Source organism: Chrysochloris asiatica, unplaced genomic scaffold, assembly GCF_000296735.1.
Source record: "Chrysochloris asiatica unplaced genomic scaffold, ChrAsi1.0 scaffold00054, whole genome shotgun sequence".
NCBI lineage: Eukaryota > Metazoa > Chordata > Mammalia > Afrosoricida > Chrysochloridae > Chrysochloris > Chrysochloris asiatica.
Window position 1 is genome coordinate 2,873,900 of NW_006408572.1, and position 25,738 is coordinate 2,899,637.

General features: G+C 40.7%; 1 protein-coding gene across 1 annotated transcript in view; it reads right to left on the reverse strand.

Annotated features, from left to right (window-relative positions):
- Positions 1–25,738, reverse strand: part of SMG6 (SMG6 nonsense mediated mRNA decay factor) — a 286,565-nt gene that overhangs the window by 176,900 nt on the left and 83,927 nt on the right. The window contains exon 10 of the mRNA XM_006863239.1: positions 24,616–24,761. Coding sequence (XP_006863301.1) covers positions 24,616–24,761 — 146 coding nt within the window. The remainder of the gene's footprint in view (positions 1–24,615; positions 24,762–25,738) is intronic.

Below are 25,738 nucleotides of genomic sequence, written 5' to 3' on the forward strand. Positions count from 1 at the left end.
CTGATAACAATTATTCACTATTGTATCACAAGAGACCCGTCTGCATTTCATTGCATCAGCCCCGGCTAGTCAGATGGAACACTACTCACTGGAGATTCTACCTTCCTCCAGGCCCTCTGGTTCTAGGTTCCCTCTTGAAAGCTTGTAAGCCAGTCACTTCTTGCCTTTGTAGCCCCCCACCCCCCATTTTGGGTAGCCAAGAGACATTAAATTTTTTAAAAATTTCTTACACAATTACATTTTGTGACTATTGATAAATCAGTCAATAATTGCTAAGTACCTAATTTTGAGTCAGTCTTTTGAACACTATTGGGAATTCAATAAAAGATCATAAAGTCTCCTGTCCACATGAGGTATATACTCTGGTCCAGAGATCTGTGTATTTTATGATGCTAAAATAACTATATTTTCATAAATATCTCAGTATTCACTAGCTGTCCTATCAGATTGTTAGTTTTTCTGAATGAAAGGAGAGAGAAGAATCAGCAATGTCAAAACAAAACAAAAACAATCAGCCCTCAAATCCAAAGTTGCTTCTTTTGAAATTCAAATTTAAGAAAGGAGACAGAATTTTTCCTTAAGAGAAGGAGAGCAATACTGGCAATCTGTGGGCAAACATACTTTGGTAGGAAGGTTTCACACAACAATCGCTGGTGCTGGTAGTGGTGGGTGTGCCGTGGAGTCGGTTCTACTCCAAGTGACCCTGTATGAGGTTTCTGAGGCTGTAAATCTTACAGGAGCAGACATTGAAATTAACAGTCCACTCATAACCACTACGATACCAGAGCTCCTCCTAACAAACATTAAAGGTCAGCTATGTTCAAGGTAGGAGCGCTGGTAGTGTAGTGGTTATGAATCGGGCTGCGAACTGCAAGGTCAGCAGTTCGAAACTACCAACTGCTCCATGGGAGAAAGATGAGGTTTCTGTTCCCGTAAAGATTTACACCTCAGAAACCCTGCTCAGGGTCGCTATGGGTCAGAACTGACTCAACAGCACTTAACAACAACAACAACAATGTTCAAGGTATATTAAAGGTCTACTATGTGCAAGGTACCGTAGTCCTGGTGTGGAGCTGTAGGATAAACACTGGATTGATAACTGCAAGGTCAGCGGTTCAAACCCACCAGTTGCTCTTCAAAAATCCCCAAATAGGGTTGCTATCTGCCAGAAACAATAACACCTAAAAACAACAAATGAGGAATGTACTAGACATAGAAAAATAGTTGCTGTTGTTAAGTGATGTCAAGTCAGTTCCTACTCACAGCAACTCATAGTTTCCGAGGAATGATTGGTGAGTTTGAATCACCGACTTTGCGGTTCAAACTGACTGTGCGATCCAGTGCTTACCCTACAACATCACACCAAGACTCCAGAAAAAGGTTTTAGACGTAGTTAAGTAATTTGCATGACACAGTAAATATATATCGTAAGCAGAATTAGAATCTAGTTTGTTGTTAAGTGCTGTGGAGTCGGTTCTGACCCATAGTGACCCTGAACAGGGTTTCCAAGGCTATAAATCTTTACGGGAGTGGAAAGCTTCATCTTTCTCTGGCGGAGAAGCTGGTAGTTTCAAACTAATGACCTTGCGGTTCACAGCCCGATTCGTAACCACTACGTTACCAGAGCTCCTTAATCTAGTTTATCAAGCTTCAAATACCTTTTTTTAAAAACCATTACAATTTTTTTATTATTATAAGAATATTGCGACCATTTCAGAAAACTTAAAAAATACAGAGAAACAGAGGAAGAAAATTTACAGTACCAAAAATTTCACCATCCTAAAAATCATGGTTAGGTTTTGATGATATCCATTATGGCGCTGTGGGCTAATGCGCCAGACTGCAAAAGCCATTTGAACTGCAAGATCAGCAGTTCAAGCTCACCAGACACTCCTCGGAAACCCTATACAGGGTTGCTATGGGTCGGATCTGACTCGACAGCACTTAACAACAACAAATTAGTCTTTTTAAAAATGCATTATGTACACACATAATGCGTACATAGGCTGGGTGGGGTAAGGTTTTTCCAATGTAATTCTCTAATTACAACCCTAGTTACTCTCCAAGAACGAGCAGGTGCATTGTCATGAAGCAAAAAAGATCCTGATCACAACTTTCCTGGCTTTTTGCTCACAAATGCAGTTTTCAATTTTCTTCAAACTTCTTCCTAATAAGCCCCCGTGACTATCCTGTATCGTTTGTGAAAATTTATCACGATTACCCCTTTGTAATCCCAAAAAGCAATTGCCATACCTTCTGAGCTGATCTCTGGCTCCTTAAATTTAACTGGCCCAGCAGATCCTTTGTTTGCCACTGTTTTGATTAGAACTTTCTTTTGAAGGCAGCCTAATGAGAGTGGTGGTGGTGGTTATGTGCGTGGAGTCAGTTCTGACTCATAGCGACCCAGGCAAAGGGTTTCCGAGGCTGTAAATCTTTACAGGAGTGGAAAGCCTCATCTTTCTCCTGCAGAACAGCTGGTAGTTTCGAACTGCTGACCTTGAGGTTAGCAGCCCGATTCGTTAACCACTACGCTACCAGAGTTCCTTCTAATGTAAGATATGTGTATTACTGAGAGAACTTGTTTGCAGTCATCCACTGATCACAGAGATGTGTTTAAACACATTTTCTTTTAAATAAACCAGAGCATATATGAACTGGAACCATTGTGACAATACTTTTTGACTTATGCTTGTATATATGAGGAGGCTTCAAAAAGTGTGGAAAAAATTCCATTATTTTTAAATTCCAGTTTTTCATGAACTTTTTGACGCTTCCTCATGTGTGTTTGTGTGTTGTTTTTGTTAAGTGTCATCAAGTTAGTTTCCAACTCACAGTGACCCAGTATAGGGCTGTTTAAAACTTCAGAGCAGAAAGGCTCATGTTTCTCCCTTGGAGTGGCCACCAGACTCAAACCACCGACCTTGTGGTTCACAATCCAATGCTCATCATACAGAAGCACCACACTCTCATATGTATATACATATATATCCTGGTGTGGCACTATGGGTTAATGCTCCAGACTGCAAAGCCATTTGAACTGCAAGGTCGGCAGTTCAAGCTCACAAGATGCTCCTCGGAAACCCTATACAGGGTCACTATGAGTCGGAACCAACTCAACGGCACTTAACAACAATATATATATACACGTATATATTGTTTAACAAAAATGTTGCAAATTGCAAAACTCATAAATATGGAGGGAATCACATTTTTGGCAGCTGAGCCCTCTTCTCCCAAGAGTCCAACCAACCCAAATAACAAAAAAGTCATGGCCTGATTCTTTATGTTGGACAGGAAGTGTCTATTTCATCCTTACACCTCTCTGGGCTCCTTGTAAGCAAAGACATTTCAAGACCATTTTAATATTCCCTGCTTTCCTCCTGCACATCACCTTGAGATTATGGTAACTAGCAAATCTGGCTAAATACGGTCCTATGCAGTGATGGCTTGTGGGCCTTCACATGCAATAGCTCTATTCCTTTCCTTGTTATTTAGTGCAACAAGAGATTTTATTTCAAAATACACAACTCAAAACCAAACCCAGTGTCACTGAGTACATTCCTACTCATAGTGACCTTATAGTATAGAATGGCCCAACAGGGTTACCAACATGAAATCTTTTCAGACACTGAGTGTCACATCTTTCTTCTCTGGAGAACTGGCAGTTTCACAGTGCTGACCATTAAGTTAGTCGTTGAGAAACTTAACCACTGCAACACCAGGCCTCCCAAAACAAAGATAATACACCTATGACATTCTCTTACAGCACAAATGATTACTCATTAGCGAAAATTATGATAGTACCAACATGCCTCCCTAACATGGTAAGACAACACAGCTACTCAGCTACATACCCTTGCAGACCTTCCAACCTTGGGCCATTCTCAACTAAGAAGTTTTCACCTGACAACAGGCAAAAAGGTTTGACTCTGACAATGCAGTCCATGACACTCCCAGCTTACCCACTCTAAGGAATACATAAAACTGGACTGATCTGCTGGTGGGAATTACTGTTGTTACTGTGGAGTCAGTTTCAACTCAAAACAACTCTATGCACACCAGAATGAAACATTGCCCAATCCTGCACCATCCTCACAATTGTTGTTAAGTTTGAGCCCATTGTTGCTACTGCTATGTCAAGTCAGCTCGTTGGGAGGGTCTTCCTCCTTTTTACTAACCCTCCATTTCACAAATTATGATGTCCTCCAAATATAGGCACCTCCTGACAACATGTCCAAAGCACAAGACAATGTTTTGCCATCCTTGCTTCAAAGGAACATTCTGGCTGCCCTACTTCCAAGACAGAATTGTTTGTTCTTCCAGCACTCCATGTTACTTTCACTATTATCATATAACACCATAATTCAAATTCATTGATTCTTATATGGTCTTCCTTACTGTCCAACTTTCACATGCATATGAGGCAACTGAACGTACCATGGCTTGGGTGAAGCACACCTTAGTCCTCTAAGTGACATCTTTGTTCTTTAACACTTTAAAGAGGTCTTGTGCAACAAACATATTTCCCTAATGCAATATGTCATTTGATTTCTTGACTGCTGCTTCCTCAAGCACTGATTGTGGATCTATGAAAAATGAAGTCTTCAACAACTTCAATCTTTTCTCCATTTATCATGATGTGATTGGTTCAGTTGTGTGGATTTTCATTTTCTACACATGGAGGTAAAATCCATATGGAAGGCTGTAAATTTTCCAAGTCCTTTTTCTCTTCCTGCAAGCAAGGTTGTGTCATACGCATATCACAGGTTATTAAACAGTCTTCCTCCAATGCTGATATACAAATCCAGCTTCATGGATTATTTGCTCAGCATACAGAGTTAAGTATGATGAAAGGATACAACCCTGACACACACCTTTCCAGATTTTAAACCATTTCTCCTTGTTCTGTTTGAAAAAACTGCCTCTTAGTCTATGTACAGGTTCTTCATGAGTACAATATTCCAGTCTTCTGGAATATCCATTCTACATAATGTTACCTATAGTTTGTCATGATCCACACAGTTGAAAGCTTTTGCATAGTCAATAAAGCACAAGCAAACTTATTTCTGGTGTTCTCTGCTTGCAGCCACGATCCATCTGACATCAACAATGATATCCTTCCTTCTGTACCCTTTTCTGAATCCAGCCTAAATTTCTGCCAGCTCCCTGTCAATATACTGCTGTTAATATGCATTTTTAAAATTATCTTCAGTAAAATTTTACTTGCAGGTGACCTTCATGATGTTGTCAGATGATCTCCACATTCTGTTGGGTCACCTTTGGAATAGGCACAAATATAGTTATCTTCTAATGGATTGGCCAGGTTATCTGTCTTTAAATTTCTTGGCATAGATGAGTGAATGACTAAAGCATTGCACCAGTTTGTAGAAACATTTTAGTTTGATCAATTCCTGGAGCCTTGACCTTATTATGAACGATGATATTGAGCTTTTCCACCAACTCTTCCACAGACGTAGTCAATTTGATTCCTGTGTATTCCAACTTGTGAGGTCCATGTGTATAATTATCTTTTATGTTGTTTAAAAAAGGTATTTGCAATGAGTAACTCATTAGTCTTGGCCAGCTCCAAAACCATTTATATTACATGAAAGCATATTTTCCAACTTCTGATGCTTCTTTTTTGCTTCCAACCTTCACATTCCAATCACTAGTAATTATGAATACATTGATTTACATGTTTGATCAATTTCATACAGAAAAAATTAGTAGACTTCTTCAATTTCAGCATCACTGGCCTTAATGGTTGGTGCATAAATTCCAATAATAATGGTATTAACTGGTCTTCCTTGTTGGACAATGGATATTGTCCTATCCTAGACAGCACTGTACTTTTAAGTTATACCTTGAAATGTTCTTTTTGACAATGAATGTAAACATTATTTCTCTCCAATTTGTCATTCTGAGCACAGTAAACCATAAATGTCTGATTTCAAAATGGCCAATACCTGTCAATTTCAGCTCACTAATGCCTAGGATATCCATTTTTATTTTATGGGTTCCATTTCATTTTTGATGACTTCTAATTTTCCTAGATTCATACCTAGTACATTCCATGTTCTGATTATTAATGGATGTTTGCAGCTATTTCTCATTTTGAGTTGTGCCCCATCAGCAAATTAAATTCCCCAAAAGCCTTCCTCCATCCACATCATTATGGTCAACTCTATTTTGAGGAAGCCACTATTTTCTAGTTGTGTTTTGAGTGCCATCCAATCTGAGGGGTTCATCTTCTGGCACTGTTATCTGACAATGTTCCACTGATATTTATAAGGTTTTCATTGGCTAACCATTCAGAAATAGTATACTTCTCCTTCTTCCTAGCCTGTCTCAGTCAGGAAGCTTTGACTGTGCTGGCATTTAAAATACCGGTAGCATAACTTCCAGCATTGCAGCAACACACAAGCCACCACAGTAAGACATACTGACAGATGAGTGGTGGTGGAAATTTTTATAGATGCAAAAAAGATTATACTCACAACATGTTTCTGTATTATCTTTAATGAAGCATGCATGGTTCCTCATATCTCTTACCAACTGGATGAAATTACCCACTAAATGGTGATAGAACATCCTCTAGTTAGTGAAAATGAAAATATATTTGCAGACCTAGTTTAAAACATCAATGGAAAGACTCTTTTAAACTTAAGAGTAACAGAATAAATCACAAAGAGAAAGAATGAAACATTTAACTACATAAAATTTCAAAATATTGCACATTAAAAAAACACAAACCAAATAACAAAAATACAAATAGGAAAATTACCAATTAATAGAGCCTGGGTTTGTCATTTCACTATCTGAAAAGCTCAGATAAATTGCTGTTGTTGTTGTTAAGTGCCATCAAGTCGGTTCCAACCCATAGCGACCCTGTATAGGGTTTCTGAGGCTGTAAATCTTTACGGGAACAGAAAGCCTCATCTTTCTCCCACGGAGTGGTTGGTAATTTCGAACTGCTGACCTTAAGGTTCGCAGCCCGATTCGTAACCACTACGTTATCAGAGCTACTAAATTACAGCAAGACAACATAAAACTATACATGTTGCTGTTATGTGCTGTCAAGCTGTTTCCAACTCATAGTGACCCTATATATGGTTTCTGAGGAGCAACTGGTGAGTTTGGACCACTGACCTTGCAGTTCAAAATGACCTTGTAGTTGAGTGCTTATCCTACAGCGCCACACCACAACTCCCAAAAACTATACATGACTAACAGTAGAAAAAAAAGTCCACTTGAATTAGTAATCAAAGAAATGCAATTTAAAATAAGATAGGTTTTATTTCATTATTTATTCAAGAAATATATGAACACCTACTTTGTGAGGAACATGAAAAAATATTAATACTGAGGCTAGCAAGAAGGTGTGGTAGCAGGGCATTCTCAAATACTGCTGGCTAGTGTATAAGCTGGTACTGCTCAAGAAAATAATCTAGCATCATGTATCAAATGTATTAAAAGACTTCAAACTCTTCCCCAACAACTTATCTTCTAAACACATATTCTAACAAAACAATATAAAATGCAGACAAAAGCTTTATGTACAAAAGATGTTAATTACATCATTATTTATAATACTGGAAAACTGGGAAAGAAATGAAACATCCCAAACCAGAAAAAGGATTAAATGAATATTAACATATTCATGTAAAAAACATTACTCAGCCATTGAAAATTATGTTTACAAAGAATTTTTAAAATTCTGAATATCTATAACAAATGAAAGCAGAATCAAACATTTTATATCCAGTAGCATTTTTAGAGTAAGAAGTATTAGTCACACATTCCAACATAAGAAGAAATACTACTGTTGGAAAATTGTGTTATGGGTGATTTCTCCTTTTTTCTTACATTTTTTCAGTACAACAAAATCCAAAATATTAATTCTTTTTAGAAAAATTATTTCATTTACATCAATACAAGTAGAACAAAGTTGCTCTAGTAAGGAAAGAGAAAATATATGGTAAGTGAGTGAAGACTAAATAAAACAGTAATTATGGGCAGGAACAGACTCCTGGTATGGCACTGTAGGATCAGCACACCAGACTGCAAACTACAAAGTTAGCAGTTCAAACCAACCAGCTGCTCCTCGGAAACCCTATACACGGTCATTATGAGTTGGAAGTGACTCGACAGCACTTAACAATAACATGGGCAGGAAAAAAAGGCAAAGAGTAAAAGATGAAAGACTTAGAGGAGACCAGAGAGGACAGAAATTTACACTGTTCTCAAATAAATTTTGCTTTCCAAAATCCCATATGAAGGTGCTCTTAATGTATCTTAATTTAATGTCAGGATGCAAAATATGTATTTTGAAATTACATTTTCAGAAAAGTGACCTTAAAAAATAAAATAAGGAAAAATGGTAGGAATATAAGCAATGGTCAAAATAATAGATGCCCTTGGTATTGCCATTTAATCATCATAGTCCTGACTGACTGGTTGACAAACTATTCTTCTACTTGAACTCACTCAATAAATTTTTGAAAAGTGCTAGGTATTGTTCTAGATGCTCAAGATATATTAAAGATTAAAACAGGTCAAAAATCTCTGTCTGCAGAGAGCGTACATACTTACAGGGGAGTTGTTGTTAAGCACCATCGAGTTGGTTGTATAGCGTTTCCAATGAGCAGCTTGTGAGTCTGAACTTCCAACCTTTTGATTTTAGCAGCCCAGTGATTATCCTACAGTGCCACACCAGGATTCCTTGCAGTGGCATAGTATGCAAAAATAAAAAATAAACATAGTAGTGGTGATGGTGGTTATGTGTCATGGAGTTGGTTCTGACTCATAGCAACACTGTATAGGATTTCTGAGTCTGTAAATCTTTATAGGAGCATAAAGCTTCATCTTTCTCCCATGGAGAAACTGAAGATTCGAACTGCTGACCAACTCATAACCCACTATGCTATCGGCGCTCCTTAAATAATAAACATGTTGCGGTGGTGTGCCGTGGAGTTGGTTCCAACTCATAGCTACCCTGCACAGGGTTTCTGAGGCTGTAAATCTTTACGGGAGCAGAAAGCCTCATCTTTCTCCTGAGGAACGGCTAGTAGTCTTGAACTGCTGACCTTGAAGGAAGTTGTTAGCAGCCTGACTCATAACCACTATGCTACCAGAGCTCCTTCACTAACATATATGGTTAAGTTAATTATGTAGTATTTACCAAAGAACGTTATTATGAAAAAGAAAGAACAGATTAGGGGAGATCAGGAGTCCAGAGTGGGTAGAGAGTAACAGTATTGAATTGCATGGCTGCAATTAGTCACATGGAGGTGACATTTAAGCAAAGGTTTAAAGAAGGTGAGAGTGACCCATGTACACAGCTGGAGGCAAAGCATACCAAGCAGAGGAAACAGCTAATGCAAAGGTCCAATGGTAAAAGTATCCCTGGCTTAATTAACAGAAGAAGACCTGCAAGAAGGTCAGTGTTGCTGAAGCAGAGTAAGGAAGACAGGAGAGAACACTAGTGAATGAAGTCAGAGAAATGCAATAGGGGTGGGGAAGTCCATACAGGGTCTTGTAAAGAGTGAGTGAAATGGGAAGTCAGGTGAATTCTGAACAGAGTGACACGATCTGATGTTTTTAAAAGAATCACTCTGACTACTATATAGCCAACTGTGTGTGTGTATGTTGGAGGAGGGGGGAAGGCAAGATAGCTTATATACACATTTCAAGTCTTTTTGAATTGTCTTTTTCCCCGGTATTTAAAAAGAACTTTTATCCTCTTTTTAAATATTGGGGAGAAAGAAAACCTTTGCAAAGAAGGTTTTCTGTTCCAATGAAGAATCCTGGTGAACATACCAATGGCCTGCTGAACCATAAATTGTATCCTTAGCAAGCATCTCAAAATAATGATTAGCATACATTTCTTTCTGCTCATTGCCATGACATGAATTCTGGGCATCACCCTCTCTCTGGGGAGAGGTGAAAAGAGGCTATGTGGAACAGGCAATGGTAACAGGATGATGTCACAGGTGTGCCTCAAAGAAGCCCCCAGTGAGTTAGGCTCATCACCACTCTACAGTAATTTCTCTACCCTGCCAATACCAGCTGGGGAAAGAGATCAAGAAAGCTGAGGCAGCTTTAAGCAGTGGGCAGGCTCTTTCTCTCTCCAGTCCCCTTCCAGCCCCTCCCTTCTTTCAACCACTGATCCTTGTTTCAGAAGCTAAAGTGTGAACAGCACGTGTCTGGATTTCAGAAACTTGCCCAGCAGTTGGAAATTCCCCACAGCATGTCAATTGCTGCATCTGCTGTTGGCACTTGGGGCAAGGGATCACACAGGCATTTTCTAAATATAAGCTTCAAAATGAGAATCTTATATCCGAAGAGGGGACCTTAAGAAGCCAAAAACCTCCTACTACAGTAAATAAATTCCTAAATATATGACAATCTGCATTCTAAAAAGGAAACTGAGACATACAAGTAAATGCAACAGCTTTAAAAACAACAGTAGTCAAGAACAAAAGCACAGAGAACCCTGACTAATGGAAAGGATTTTATGGGCCAAAAGGGTTCACCAGATATGTAATGTAATGCACTGTAGCTGAAACAAAAGTGCACTCTTTTCCAGATCTCTAATTCATACTCTTTTGGCAACAAATGACTTCTATCACTTCAACGGCAGCCCCCACTTCCTCCTTCATTTACTTTCCTTCCCTACCTAATTAGCCCTTCTGAGTTTAAGTATTCTATATCTTGACCCCACTTGGAGAAATCTTTCAAAATGTGAACATCTGCTATAAGATTAGGCTGCAAATGTACCAAAACCCAAACCAAACCTATTGCTGTTTTGCCTCAGAGTGACCCTCAATGGCAGAACAGCCCCATCGGGTTTCCAAGGCTAAAATCTTTCAGGAAACAGACTGCCACATCTTTATTCTAAGGAGCAATGGGTGGGTTTGAACCACTGACCTTTTGGTTAGCAGTCAAGGGCTTTAACAACTGTGCCACCAGGGCTCAATTATAAATGGAGAGGAGGTGGAAAAGGAAATATTCTTTGAAAACGCAACCCACTTACCAGCCCTTGCCCCCCTGGATATGGGGTCCAGTCACGAGGCTTGCAGACGAAGTTGAAAAATGCAACAAGAGCAGGCTAGGTCAAGTATTTTTAAAATCTTTTATAAAACCATTGATAAGCTAGTAAATAAAAGAAATCTACTTAGGGAGAGAAAAACAGAAATCCAGAGAGGTTAAGTGTGGCAATGTAAGCAGTCTTTATTCTAAACACATTTCTTACCTGATACACCTGAGCTTTAGTTTCAAAGGCTTTGTAACTACAGCTAATGTTAAGAGGAAGCCCAAGATCCCTGCCATAAAGCTGGGATCTAAGTACCTAGTCTTCCTGCTCTTATTTCTAGTGGAAATGCTGTGATTCCCTTTTACTTTTTTGTCTTTATCATCAAATCTGAGCATTTTCTTCAGCTCTACCTGCAAGCCTTGTGACAGGACCGGACTATACCCAAAGTAAAAGTGTGAACCAAAAAGAACCCGTTTAAAAGACAACTGAGAAACTATCCCAAACCTGGGGAGTGACTAGAACAGAAAAGAATCTTTAGAGAATCTGGATTACACACACTAGGTCTCACAGGGGTTTGCAGCCTAAAAAGTCCCAATTGCCTGGATGCTTGAAAAACCTTCAAGCTGGTATTTTAATTTAGTGTGACTTAATATATAGACTGATAATATAGTAAACTGTGGGCAACAGTAAACTCAGCAATTCTCTTTGAAGCAGCCCATCTTCAACTTAGGTCTCAATGAATTCAAGGGTGGAATAACAGCAGCAATGGGTTCAAGCATAACAACTGTGAGGATCGTACAGGACCTGGCAGAGTTCTGTTCTGTTGTGCATAAGGTTACTATGAGTCTGAACCAACTTGACGGCACCTAACAACAAAGACAGAAGAAGGTCTAACACACAGAAGTATGGGCCAGAGGCGCTATTTGAAAAAATAATGCTAACAATTCATGAAGTCCAGCAAATCTCTAGTTGCAAAAATAAATCCACTAACAGAAAAAAAAAAGTTTTTTTAAAAGTACATATCCCAAAGAAGGTAAGAAATGAGAACAATGAAAAAGAAACAGAATAGGCAAAAGAATGTGAAAACATGGGAGAAAATATTTACAAAATATGTATCTGATAAGCTGTTTTATTCAGATTTATACAGAATTCTTATAACTTAATCACAAAGACAACTTGATTTACTTTTAAAAATAGGCAAAAGATTTTAATAGACATGTGATGGTTATGTCAATTTGACTGGACCAGGATTCTCAGTGGATTAGCAGTTGAGATGTAGTTATCCCTATAATGGGATCTAACATAACGTGATCAACTCTATGATGAGATCAGCTATGAACAATCAATTAAGAGGAAGTTTTCTCAGGGGTATGACCTGCTTTCAAGATACTGGACACTCAGGCAAAGTGTGCTTGCTCTCTGCTACGTCTGAATCTTGCATCTGTCTCATCCTCTGATCTCTGGTTCTTTGAACTTGAGCTAGTGGCCTGCTTTATTACCTACTGATCCTAAAAGCTGTCAGCAGCCTGCCTTCTTGTGGGATCTGCCTGTCTCCCTGCCATCTGACCTGTCAATCTTGGTTCATTCATCAGGTCTGCAGCTTTGTGAGTCAGAAGCCTCCAGCCTGACACCTAAGCCACAGACTTGAGACAGACCACCACTACAACTGTGTGAGCCACTTCCTTTGTTGCTGTTGTTAAGTGCTACTGAAGCAGTTACTACTCAGAGCAAACCCCTATACAGGGTTTCCAAGAAGCGAATGGTGAGTTTGAACTGCTAACCTGTGGTTAGTTTGTGTTGTTAAGTGCCGCTGAATCGGTTCCAACTCATAGTGACTCTGTATAGGGTTTCCGAGGAGCGACTAGTGAGCTCAAACCACCAACCATGCAGTTCAAACCGACCTTGCAGTCTAGCACATTAACAAGCAACAACACACCAGGACTCCAAACATCTCTTTATATACATATGTATGCTTCACTGGAGTCCTGGTGTGGCGCTGTGGGTTAACGCGCTGGACTGCAAAGTTGGTTTGAACCACAAGGTAGATGGTTCAAGCTCACCAGCTGCTCCTTGAAAACCCTATATGGGATCAGTACAGGCCAAAACTGACTTGATGGCACTTAACAACAACATATGCTTCACTGGTTTTGCTTCTTTAGAGAATCCAGCCTAAGACTAGACATCTAGCAAAAGAAAATAAAAAAGTAGCAAATGCACACATGAAATGTCTTTCAGCATCCTTAGTCGCTGTTATGAAGTGCCAGCCTGTCGATTCCAACCCATAGTGACCCTGTACAAGGGTTTCCAAGGAGAAGCTGGTGAGCTTAAACCACTGCCTTTCAGTTCAAACAACTTTGTAATCTTATGCATTAGTCCACAGCACCACACCAGGACTCCTCCTTAATCATTGTTGTTAAGTGCCATCAAGTCAATTCCGACCCATAACAACCTTATATAGGGTTTCCAAGGAGCAGGTGGTGAGCTTGAACCACTGACCTTTGCAGTTCAAACGACTTTGCAGTCTGACGCATTAGCCCACAGCACCACACTAGGACTCAGGGAAGTGCAAATTAAAACAAACATGAAACAGCATGGCATATCTACTAGAATAGTTAAAACAGAAAAGACTGGACAATATCATATATTGGCCAGGATATAAAGAAACTGGGATTCTCATACACTGCTTGAGGGAATATATATTTGGTACAACCACTTTGGAAAAGTTTAGCAGTTTCTTTAAACATACATTTACTACATGACCCAGCAAATCTACTCCTACATGTCTACCCAAGAGAAATAACATATGTCCACAAAAAGATGTGCACACAAATGTTCATGGCAGCTTTGTTCACATAGAAATAAGCCAAATATTCATCAACAGGTAATTGGATAAACAAAGCTGTAGTATAGCCATACAACAAAATACTATTCTATCCACTGAGTAGTATCCAATCTGTCTAGGCGGGGCTGATGAAAGGAGATGGGGATAGGTCTCTTGTGATACAATAGTGAATAATTGTTATCAGGACTGATTTTAAGGGTTGGAAATGTAAAGGTAGATGTTTTACATCAAGGAGGGGAGTGATTAACTCTGCAGTCTAGGAGTGGAAGTCCCTGGGACCATCAAGGGAGAAGAGCAGAGAGTGGGACCCTACCCAGAGAAGCAGTGACGCCAGAGATGGAGACAGAGACGATGACATGGAGAACTGGAGTGGCTGGGGACTGTAGACTCAGAGAGGGAGAGGGGCTGTGTGCTGATGACCAGGGGACAAGCTTGCAGCGTAAACCCTGTGGTTTGTTGATGATGCGTGGAGGGGATTGTAACCATGGCAATGAAACGATAGGATTAATGTAAAACTAACATTCCCCCATGTAAACTATCACATAATTCACATAAAACATTTAGAAAATAAAATACTATTCTAATAAAAAAGGAATGAAATATTGTTAAATATAACAACATGAATAAATCTCAGTATTCTGAGCAAAAACAAGGTCAAACACCAAGAGTTCATAACGTATGATTCTATTTATATGAAACTCTAGAAAAGACAAAAATAATGTTTACTGGCAGAAAGCAAATTAGCAGTTGCAAGGGGTATGGGTTAGAGATCAACTACGATGGGGCACAAAGAGAACACTTGGGGAAGATGAAAATGTTCTGTACCTTGCCTGTGATAATGGTTACCTGGGGATATAAGTTTGTCAAACTCACTGAAATGAACACTTAAAAGCGGGTGTATGTTACTGTACATAAACTGGACTTCAATGAAATGAATATTTAAAAAATATAGGCTGGCATACATAAATTCAAATCAAGCAACAATTACAGTACCTGTCAATGGACAGAATACTTTTAAATTTCCCAAAGCAGAATATCATTCAAATGCCCATTAACAAAAAATTGGATAAACTGGAGTAAGTGAATAAAATGCAGTATTATAGCAATGAAAATGAATGGATGAAATACTGCTACACACATCAAGGATGGATCTCACAAACATTACATGAAACAAATTAAGCCAGGGAGAAAACAATATAAATAGAAAAATTAGCTTTATTCCATTTGTGCACTAGCAAAACCAAACCTTAAATTGTTTAGCATAGTGGTTATGAATCGGGCTGTGAACCACAAGGTCAGCAATTCGAAACTACCAAGCTGCTCCATGGGAGAAAGATGAGGCTTTCTGCTACCATAAAGATTTACAGCCTCGGAAATTATGTTCAGGGTCACTATGGGTCGGAACCGACTTGACGACACTTAACAACAACAACTTAGATCATGGAGTCCTGGTGTGGACTCCATGTGGACCACAAGGTAGGTTTGAACTGCAAGGTCCACGGTTCAAACTCAGCAGCTGCGACTCAGAAACCCTATAAACTTAACAACAACAACAATTTAGATCATGAAATACTAGTGTGGCACTGTAAGCACTAGACTGCTAACCAAAGGGTTGGTGACTGAAACCCACCAGCCACTCCTAGGAAAACCTATACAGGATTGTTATGAGTAGGAACTTGACAGCACTTAACTACAACAACAAAACTTAGATAATAATACTTTACCAAAAAGCACGGGAATGAATGGCCCAGGTTATGTCTGGCAGAAGGGAAAGGATCTAGAATGGGATGAGGTGCACAGAGAGCTTATGGGGTGTTAACAATATTCTATTTTTAACCTGGGTGGTACTTATATGTACAGTCAACTTTATCATTCTTTTAGATTTTAAAAACTTACACTCTTTTCTGTATTAGATCCATCCTCCCCTTCAAGTCTAAATAGGAATCACAGCATCTTCTAGGAATGGCATGCGAAAGTCTCTTTAAAAGTAAGCATACTAGAAATGATGGTGAAAATAAAATATCATTTCCCTGAATGATTAAAGGATATAGTTTAACACCATGATGAACATAATTAATGTCAATGAATTGTATGTGACAATAACTGAAATGGCAAATGTTGTTACCTATATATTTATCACACACACACCAAAAAAAAAAACTCTACAGAGGCTGGACGAACTCCTAAAACCACTGCCTTAAGAAAACATCCCCTGAACTCTTCTTAAAATGAAATAACAGTTTAGGTTGTTTTTAGCAAAAGAGTCTGCCCTTAAATGGAACTGAGGTAAAGAGTGATATATGCTCAACCTTGGAACAACAGGGCTCTGTGATACAGGGATGGAGGCATAGTCTGAATGGGTAAAAGAGGGGAAATAATGTTAAGATCCTTGGTCGCCTGGTCAGTGGAAGAAGGGAAAGGCAGCAATGAAGATATAGGCCGAGTTCGACCATGTTCCATAGACTCCCATCGACCTGGGAGATGAGAGAGAGAAGTGGGAGGGCTGGTTGGTCCAAAGTGTGAGGAGACCTGGGGACTCCCAAGCCCACAGACAAGGACATAGCCACAGAAGGCTAGAGCTGAGAGCGAAGCACCCAGCTGATATGAAGTGAAGGGAGATGCACAATAACGCCCAAGCTTATAGATAGTACCCATTCAAACTAGCTTCGATGGCTTGATGATCAGAAGTCAGCTTCAGGAAGATTAAAAAAAAAATTTTTTTTTATAAAGAAAACAAGTGTAAATTGATACAATTTGATGAACTTGACCTGTACTTATGGATGTAATAGCTCAAAATACCAACTGAGAGGGAAGGAGTCTTCATATCAAGGATCAATCCTATCCCCTCTATACAGGGTAGTTAGGGACGGGCAACTTAGACATTGGCTACCTAAAATGTGAGGGGCTATAAAGGCATGAAGTGACTGGCTTACAAGTTTTCAAGAGGGAGTTTAGTTTCAGAGGGTCAGAGGGAAGGTAGAATATCCATTGAATAATATTCATTTTGTCTAGACAGGTCTGGTGAAAAGAGATGGGGGATAAAATTCTTATGATTCTATAGTGAACTGCTATCATGACTAATTGCAACTGTCACAACTATAAAGGTAGAAGTTTTGTAACAAAAAGTGGGGAGTAGATAATCTTACAGTCTAGGAACAGAGGATCATCAAAGGCGAAGAACACGAGCAGACTGTGGGACTCTATCCAAAGAGGCAGCGACACCAGAGACGGAGGCAGAGATGAGGACAAGGAGAGTTAGAGCAGCTGAGGACTCTTGACTCATGGCAAGAGAGGGACTGGGTGCTGGTAGCCAGGAGACATGCTTGCAGAACGTGCCCTTTGGTTGTTTAAATTATTATATATTCCTGAGTGTTTTTGTGTACATACCCCACAAAAAAGCAAAACAAAAAAGAGAGGGAATAGAAGTACTGTTGAATGATGACGCACGGAGACTGTAATCATTACAATGAAACAACAAGTGTAAAACTGATGTTTTCCCATGTTAACTATTACTTAATTCACAATAAAAACTGGAAAAAAAAAATTCCTTTAAGAGACACTAAATACCCCAAACAAAAAAAAGACTGAATACTTCTTTAACAACTGGTCATGAGCAACCAGCCTTGATCATACCCTTCCCTTCTGCCCAAACCTGTGATCCTCTACTGAGTTTCAAGCAGCTTGGGAGAACTGTGACTACTCCCAACTCACTCATTTTTAATTTATGCTCCTCTTCTAATTCTGATAAGATTCATGGATCACTTTTCTCATCAAAGAACAGCAGACTGCTCAGATTGGGACTGAGTAGGGGGAAAGGTTCTGTATTTTCTAATCCAGAGAAGCCTTTATCTGTCTTCTGATATGTCAGGACACTCGAGACCTGCGCTTAATTATCTGTGCAACCTTGCACAAATTATTTAACCTTTCTGGTAAGTTTCTTTACATCTATAAAATAGAAGACAAAATACTTGTCCCACCTATCTCAAAGAACTGATATGAGTATCAAATGAGAACACATATATGAAAACTATAAAGTATCACAGTATTGTCAAAGAGTTACAACTGTTGTTGTCATTATTGGCCAGGACCTCTGAAAGCTGCAATTCTTCTCTGAACCAACATTCAGGTGCTTAGGGTCCAAAATGCAAATTATTTCTTTCCCCTAAGAAATTATCTGCTTCCGCTGTATAGTCAACAAGTATCTACCTAACCTCCAAGCCACACATTTAGAATTCTACTGCTCAGGAAAAGTAAGTGAGAGTCCTGCTGCCAACAACTTCCCAGAATAACCAGTATCTCTCCTTCAGAATAAGACTATACAACCCCCTACACCACCACCATCAAACTGTGGAGTTATCATCAGGTGGCAACAGAGATGATCATCAGTAACCCCTGGGCAATAAAAGATGTTGTACCAAACCACAGTTCTACCACCTTGGGATAAAAACAGACTTAATTTCACTGATATATGAGGCTAAATCAAAAAGTATTGCTACAAGAGGTCCAGGTCCATACATAAACAGATTTATTCCAAACAAAACATAATTAAAAAAAAAAAAAAAAAAGTTAAAACATGACTCTGCAATCATTGAATGCTTACAGACACAAGTCCTCTCAGAAATACACTTGTGTTAGTCTCACTGTTGTTGTTGTGAGTGCTGTTAACTCAGTTCTGACACATGGTTTCTGAAAAGTAACTGGTGAGCTTGAACCTTATAGAGTTCAAATCGAACTTGCAGTCCAATGCTTTAACCCACAGCACTACACCAGGGCTCCTAGGGAGCTTTAAAAAAAAAAAAAAATGGTCCAGAGGGAATCTGCTGGGCCAGTTAAATTCAAGGCAGAGAGGTCAGCTTAGAAGAGATTACAGCAACTGTTTTTTGAGGAAACTGAAAACTGCATTGGTGAAAAAAGGCCAAAAAAGTCAAACCAAGGAATTTTTTTCCATCACGACAATGTTTATTCTTCAAAGGTAGCAAAGTCTGTTCTATGAGAATTTCATTAGGAAACATTATGCACGCCTCATCCATCCTATAACCCTAATCTTGCCCCTTCAGACTTTTTGTTCCCAAAACTCAAAAAAACATTATTCAAAAGGAACACAATTTGAGCCTCTCAAGGATACCAAAACTACCATTTTGATGTGGTATAAATTGAAGAGCACAGAATTCTTTGGGGACGGGTTAGAAAGATGGAAGCAGTGCTTTCAGAAGTATATAGACCTATGTGGAGGTGGAGAATATCTTTGCCTAAAAAAGGTTTCTATGACTTTGTAGCAATACTTTTTGACTTACCCTCATAACTGTACTTTCTTATTTCTTTAGCTTTTCACGACTACTTCTTCTTCCCCAGCATAAAGTAACAGATTCATTCTGAAACCAAGGACCCTGAAACTCCGTGGTGAGGAAGGAGGCAGCAGGTCCTATGACACACTTACTTTTTAAACTTTTTCTTGTCTCGAGAACTTCGAGTGCATCCACAAGCAGAGATTGCCCAATGAGGGCACAGCATAAGAACGCATCCTTCTCTGGTCTGCCTTCCAAAGGCTGCCTAGCCTAATCTGACCTTTGAAATCTATTTCTCACAAAATTTGTTGGTCTGGTTGAGTCTCCCTTTCTTAATAAACATATACTCTAAATTTGGGCACCTCTGAAAATGAAGGCCAGCCAGCCAATGACTACAGATACTTATAGATCTTTATGGAGAAAAGTCCAAGGGCTTCTGCCAGCACAGACAAAGAAGGAAGACTGAAAGGAACAACTGATAGACAGCTAAACTCAAGCCATAGGCACTTCATATATTCTACTTGGTAAAAGACTCAGACAGAAGTAAATCACCACAAAGAGGAAAATTGCTTTTCTAAAGGTCGCTAGGGTGGCTATCTCTATGTCATCTATTGAAGATGATACTGATAGACTAAGAAATACTGGTTGTGAATACAAGTGCTCAACTACAGTCTACTTCCGTACATGATAATGGTATAAAGGTGTGGGTTCCCACTCAAGCATTCCCTACCTCTGGGTTAAGCTCTATCTGTCCCACATAGACAGCTGTGGTTATCTTTCCCTCTCAAAATGTACATATGACACTCTCTCTACCTCCTGCAATTTGGGATTACTAACAGAGCATAAAAGCAAGCATAAAAGAAAATGAAAGGAATACTAGTCTAGTCCCAATGCTACCTTAATCCCAGCCCCTCAATGTTTCCAGAGAACAGGAAATACTGAAGGCACAGGCAAGAAGTGTCTCTTGGGTGCCCTCTTGCTGCCACCAGGGCTTTTCTGCACCATGGTTATGAATTGGTAGAAGGAAAAGAGGGGTCCAGGGCACAGAAAAGGGAAGTTATTCCAGTGGTGGCCAATGAATAACATCCAATGATTTATAGGAAGTATAATCCAATAATACAGTAAAATAAAACAGTGTGTGCCTGAGATGGTTTTGATTCCAGGAATTATAAAACATATTTTAAAAAGAGAGAGAGAGAGAACAAGAGGGAGAGAGGGAAAAAAGAGAGCAAAAAAGGCCAGATTGGAATAAATTGGGCACAGATGGGGGACGCAATGGGGTTTCAGTGATGCCCTACCACAAATGTTGCTTCAATTATTCATCTTTAAGAAACGAGAGTTTTATTTCCTTAAATTACAGAATTTTTTTAAAAAATTAAAATTCTTGGAGTGCTTGTGGTTTAAATCCACAGTTCACCCTCCAGCATCACGGCAGCCAATCAGATGGCTACTGAAGCCTTAAATGCTGAGCCATGTGGAGAAGGCCCCATTTCTCCCTCAGGCTCGGGAATACCTTAGAGAGATTACCAATTGTGACATCACTCTGGGAACCAGCTATCTCGCCACCACCCACTACCCACCAAAGGACAGCTTTGGACACTGGCCAGGTAAGGAACACACTGCTCAATGAGAGCTAGCTTATTAAAAACCATGGCCTTTAGCATCCTTACTGAGTGCCTAATAAATACCAGGCACTACGTTAGGGTTCCCAAACATCCCTGTCTCATCCTTCACATTTATCTGTCCCAACCACCTCAGTGTGAAACATTAGGATTGAAGACATTCTGTAGTCTTATTAAGGAGATAAAAGTTTCCCCATCAATAGCCCAAACCCATGACTTGCAGGGTCCCTGTTGAGACCTGAAAGTTCAAACAGCTAAATTGTGTAGCATAACTCAACTTACTGCCCGCTTGTGAAGGAAGACAAATCCGGCCTCACTGTTTCAGCCTCCCTGAGCAGGGTTGGCTCCAGGGAAAACTATAACCTAGGAAACAGGGAAAGGTCCTTTTCCTTTAACACTGGCTTAGCTTCTTCCCCCACTTTTGCCTTCTGAAGTGACCAAAGCTTTCAACAGCTCTACAGCTCTCCTCACCACAAGGGAAGCTTAAGAAGCAATCACACTAAAGTGCTAGTAATGGCATGATTTCTGTCCCTTGATTACTGGTATTTTAAAATGAGGACATTACACAAGGGTACAACTAAACACAAAAAAGGAATTACTCATGGTAGCATTAGAGGCATCAACAAAGGACATACTTTTTAGTTAGGACGTCTCTGTTGCTCGCAACTCACACTCGTTTGGTACCACATCTGCAGGGAAGGCCCAGGCACTGACTGAGAGGATCCAGACTGCCTTGAAGGCTGTAAGATCACCTCTGCTCCAGGCTGGAATGCTCCTTCTCCACAGAGTCCAGGAACTGACATATGCAAACACCCACCCAGGAGAACACATCCAAGAAGGAATGAAAAGAAAAATGATGGCCCAGATGTTCTATAGCTCACAATTGCTGCCAAATCACCACAGACCCCAAGCACCTGGGAGGGCCAGGCAGCATCAGGCACTTGCTTCCTGGTTTCAGACAGTCGGGCACCCGTGGCTGGGTGGCGACTCTGACAACATGCAAACTGATTTGAAAGGAAACCTTCAGAAGGGCACTGGCTGACTGGACTTGGAGGCTGAACACTGAAAGTTGATTTATCACTTCCTTACTCATAAAAATGTGATTCAAACTGCTGCTGATTAGTGAAGGATTTAAATCTTTACCCTCTCCCCAACCCCCTTCCCTCTCCACCCCCGGCACAGATGCTGTTGCTCAGCCACAACACCCCCTTCTTGCCACTGTCCGTGCAAGCACAGCATAGGGGCCCAAAGAATATGACTCATGTGCTGGGAAATGGAAAAGTGCATCTTCCCACCAACCAGTCCTGCTGAGTGCTCTGCTCACCCCTCTCCCAATGGCAGCCCACACAGTGGGGTCTGGAACAGCCGCCTCAGCTGCACACCGGGTACTTGGCAGCACGTCCACAGAGCTCTCTGTCCTAGTTGAGTGTTATATCCTGTGGCCTGGGCTGTTTTTCCCTGAAACACCCTTAGAACCTCTGACCACCGAAGCTCTACTCCTCATGGCCACAGCTGCTGGTTCATGAAGGCCAGAATCAGGGTAAGGCCTAAAACAAGTAGTAGGGTTTCAAGTACAGGCTAATTACACAGCCTTCCTGGTTAGAGGGTCTTCATTAGGATCAACCACGGAAAAAGAGTTCTACTAAAAGTATCTTAGCCTCAAATGGGGGAACTTTCTATTTCCTTCTTTGTTCTCACCACTTCGCTTACCTTTCACCCATGTTTTTTTTTTTAACCTTTACTTAACAGCTACAAGAAAAGCCTCACTGGTGGCCTGTGAAGAGGCCAAGGTATTCTTTTTTATGGAGCAGAAGCTGCTAACAACAGATGCTTCACAGGCAAGATCTGCAGGTCCTTTACATTCACACCTACAGAGGCCACAGGTCACCTGATGCTGGAACAGCGCCATGGCAGAGGCTACAGCTCTGTGACAGACACTTCACTGCACTCTATGGGTTGTTTTTTAGGGGAGGCAGTAAAATGAATGGGAGGGCACCTCAGGAGGCCTCCATTTCCTGAGTTTGGTGAGCTTCCCACTTTGTAGCAGCACCAGCAGAGTAACCATGAAGGAATCAATCTCCCTCCCGTTTGGATTTCCAGCCACCCGGACAGCACTTGACAGACTCTATTTCCTCCTTCCTGGAAACCACCACAGTCCCTCAGAGGACTCCATCCTTCCTCAGAGTCACTTAAACAAATAGCCATCTCAGGAATGATTAGCCAAGTTCAAAACGGCACCTAAGTGCCTCTGCCTCTTGTCTTCTGTTAGGAATTTTAAATGCTGTAGCAGGCAACATGAGGGGAGAAAATCCCCCTCAGATGTGAGTGAAAAGCCAGGCAGGCCAGCAGAGGGCTCTGCAGTGTCCCAGGAAGAGCAAAGTTTCAAAGGACAGTGTAGCATAGCCATTCATCAGCAAGGAAACTCCCCCACCACCAGCAAACTAAAGCAAAACCTCCAATACACAAATGCAAAGAGAATGAAATCAACTTCAGGGTGAAAAAAAGCACCAAGAAAAGGTAAAGCAAGAGAACCAGTGACACTCTGTCCAAAAATGCCAGATATGTTTAATAACTTTCCATGGCATAATTCCCACCTTCGTGGCATTTTGGACGATAAAAGTTCCAGTACTGAAGTCAAACTCTGTCTGTAAATGCTGAGTGATTCCTTGGCAGCACAGACCAAATCTCCCTTGCAAACAAATACACAAAATAATGTTACGCTCTGGTAGCATAGTGGTTATGAATCAGGCTGCGAACCACAAGGTCAGCAGTTCGAAACTACCAGCTGTTGCGCGAGAGAAAGATGAGGCTTTCTACCCCCGTGAAGATTTACAGCCTTGGAAACCCTGTACATTGTCGTTATGAGTTGGAACCGACTCCACAGCACATAACCACCACCACCACCAATGCTGCATGCTTTCAGCAGCTCAAACTACATCATCCTTACCTAAATGGAATAGAGGGAAAGGTAACATTTTTTTTCACTGTGACCTGCTCACAAAACATTTAAAAACTCTGTCAATCAGCCTACTTTCCCCCCTGTCCTCCCCACCACACCAAAAATAAAGTGTTCAAAAAAGCATTTCAGACTACACACCAGTACATTAGTCAAATTCTAGGCCTGGTGATTTTTGTGCTTCCAGATTTGAGTCACCAAAGCTCATCGATTCTCTGTTCTTACTCCCTGGCACAAGGGATATCCCATAGGGAACTAGACTTTTCCATATTGAACAAACAGAGTACACAAGTCCAGAAACAGCTATTCCCAACCCCTGCCAAGCGTATGGTCTCTGCAATGAAACATTTCAGCAATGCCTCTCCCCTGGGAGAGACTCTGAGTCTGCAGCCTCCAAGAGGCCTTGCTGCTGCGCTGCCTTTAGCATGGCCAGATGTGCAACAGCATCTCTGGGTTTGCAAATTAAGCTCTATATCCATGATTCCCTCCTTCCATCCCACCCAAGAACTAGAGAGTCACATAGATTGCACAGAGTAAACTCAAAGATATAAGACGCAGTTGTGGGGAAGGTAGTGTGTCTGCCTTGGGGAGGTGGGGAGATGGGGGTGTGGTAGCCTAGGAAAGAAGCTAGATTAATCTCTGTCTAGATAAAGAAGCTAAGGAGCTCTGGTAGCGTAGTGGTTACGAATCGGGCTGCGAACCTTAAGGTCAGCAGTTCGAAACTACCAGCCGCTCCGCGGGAGAAAGATGAGGCTTTCTACTCCCGTAAAGATTTACACCCTCGGAAACCCTGTACAGGGTCGCTATGGGTCGGACCCGACTCGATGGCACTTAACAACAACAACAACAAGATAAAGAAGCTGGATGCTCCTTACCTTTCAACTGGGAGTTATGCACAGCAAACACATTGATGGTCATCAGCTGCAGCATGCGGGTACTTCCAATGGGAGAGGGACTATGCTGCAGTAACACCTGGAACTCCTTGAGGACCTTTTCAGTCACTGCCGGGAAGGTCTCCATCCTGCAGACACAGCAAAGCTATCAGTAAGGCACATCCCCAAGAGCACTTGGTACTCACAAACACACGCACTAACACAGAAGGTACACACATAACACCTAAAACATTTCTTTGCTACTTTCACAAATCTTCTTATAGTTTTGAATAAATTTAAAAAGAGAGGAGGCAAGTGTTCAGGGTTTACTGAAACCCTGAAGATGAAAACAACTCAATTCTTGAAGAAATCACGACACATGAGTTATTATTCTTTAGCACGCTATTTCCTAACCCCTGGCAATTAACTGGATTCAAGTTGATATCAACATTCTCTGAAAAGTTTTTCTAAATAGAAAACAAATTTCCTTTAAACTCTAAGATCTACATATTCCCTAAATTCTCTGGTATGAAAACTGTCTTCTATAGAGGTTACATGGATCTACAGACTCTTTGCTTAAGAAATACTTCTGACAGTTTTGCTGCTGACTTCAGAGTATTATCACACTAATTGCTCCCCGAAAGGATCCTATATTTTCCCCCTGAAACTAGGACCCCCAATGATCAATTTCAATCTTAGGATCCTGAATTGGTGCCCTCCCCCTTACACAAGCCTGTTCATCAGGGTCTAAGCATTTGCAAACTAGTGGATATAATGCCTTGGGCCAAGTGCCACTCCCAGTATAGGAAGAGCCTCTAATACAGAGAGACAGAAATCTAGCCAGTGACCTAGGGCTCCTAAAGAGAGGTCATTCAAACTACTGCTTGCCAAGTGTGTCCACTGGATCTCAAACAGTGGTGCATGCTTAGAGCTCCTTTGGCAAGAGGAACAAACCACAGATGAAGCCCTGAGAAATAAAAAGCAAATTCAAACTTGGTGCTAGAAAGAGAAACCAGGCACAAGAGTCTTTGGGCCATTCTGAACAATTAGTGGTCAGCTAAGCATCTTTTATCCACCCTACCCTTCCACAAACAAACAACCAGATTGTTTGGGGAGTGGGGGGAGA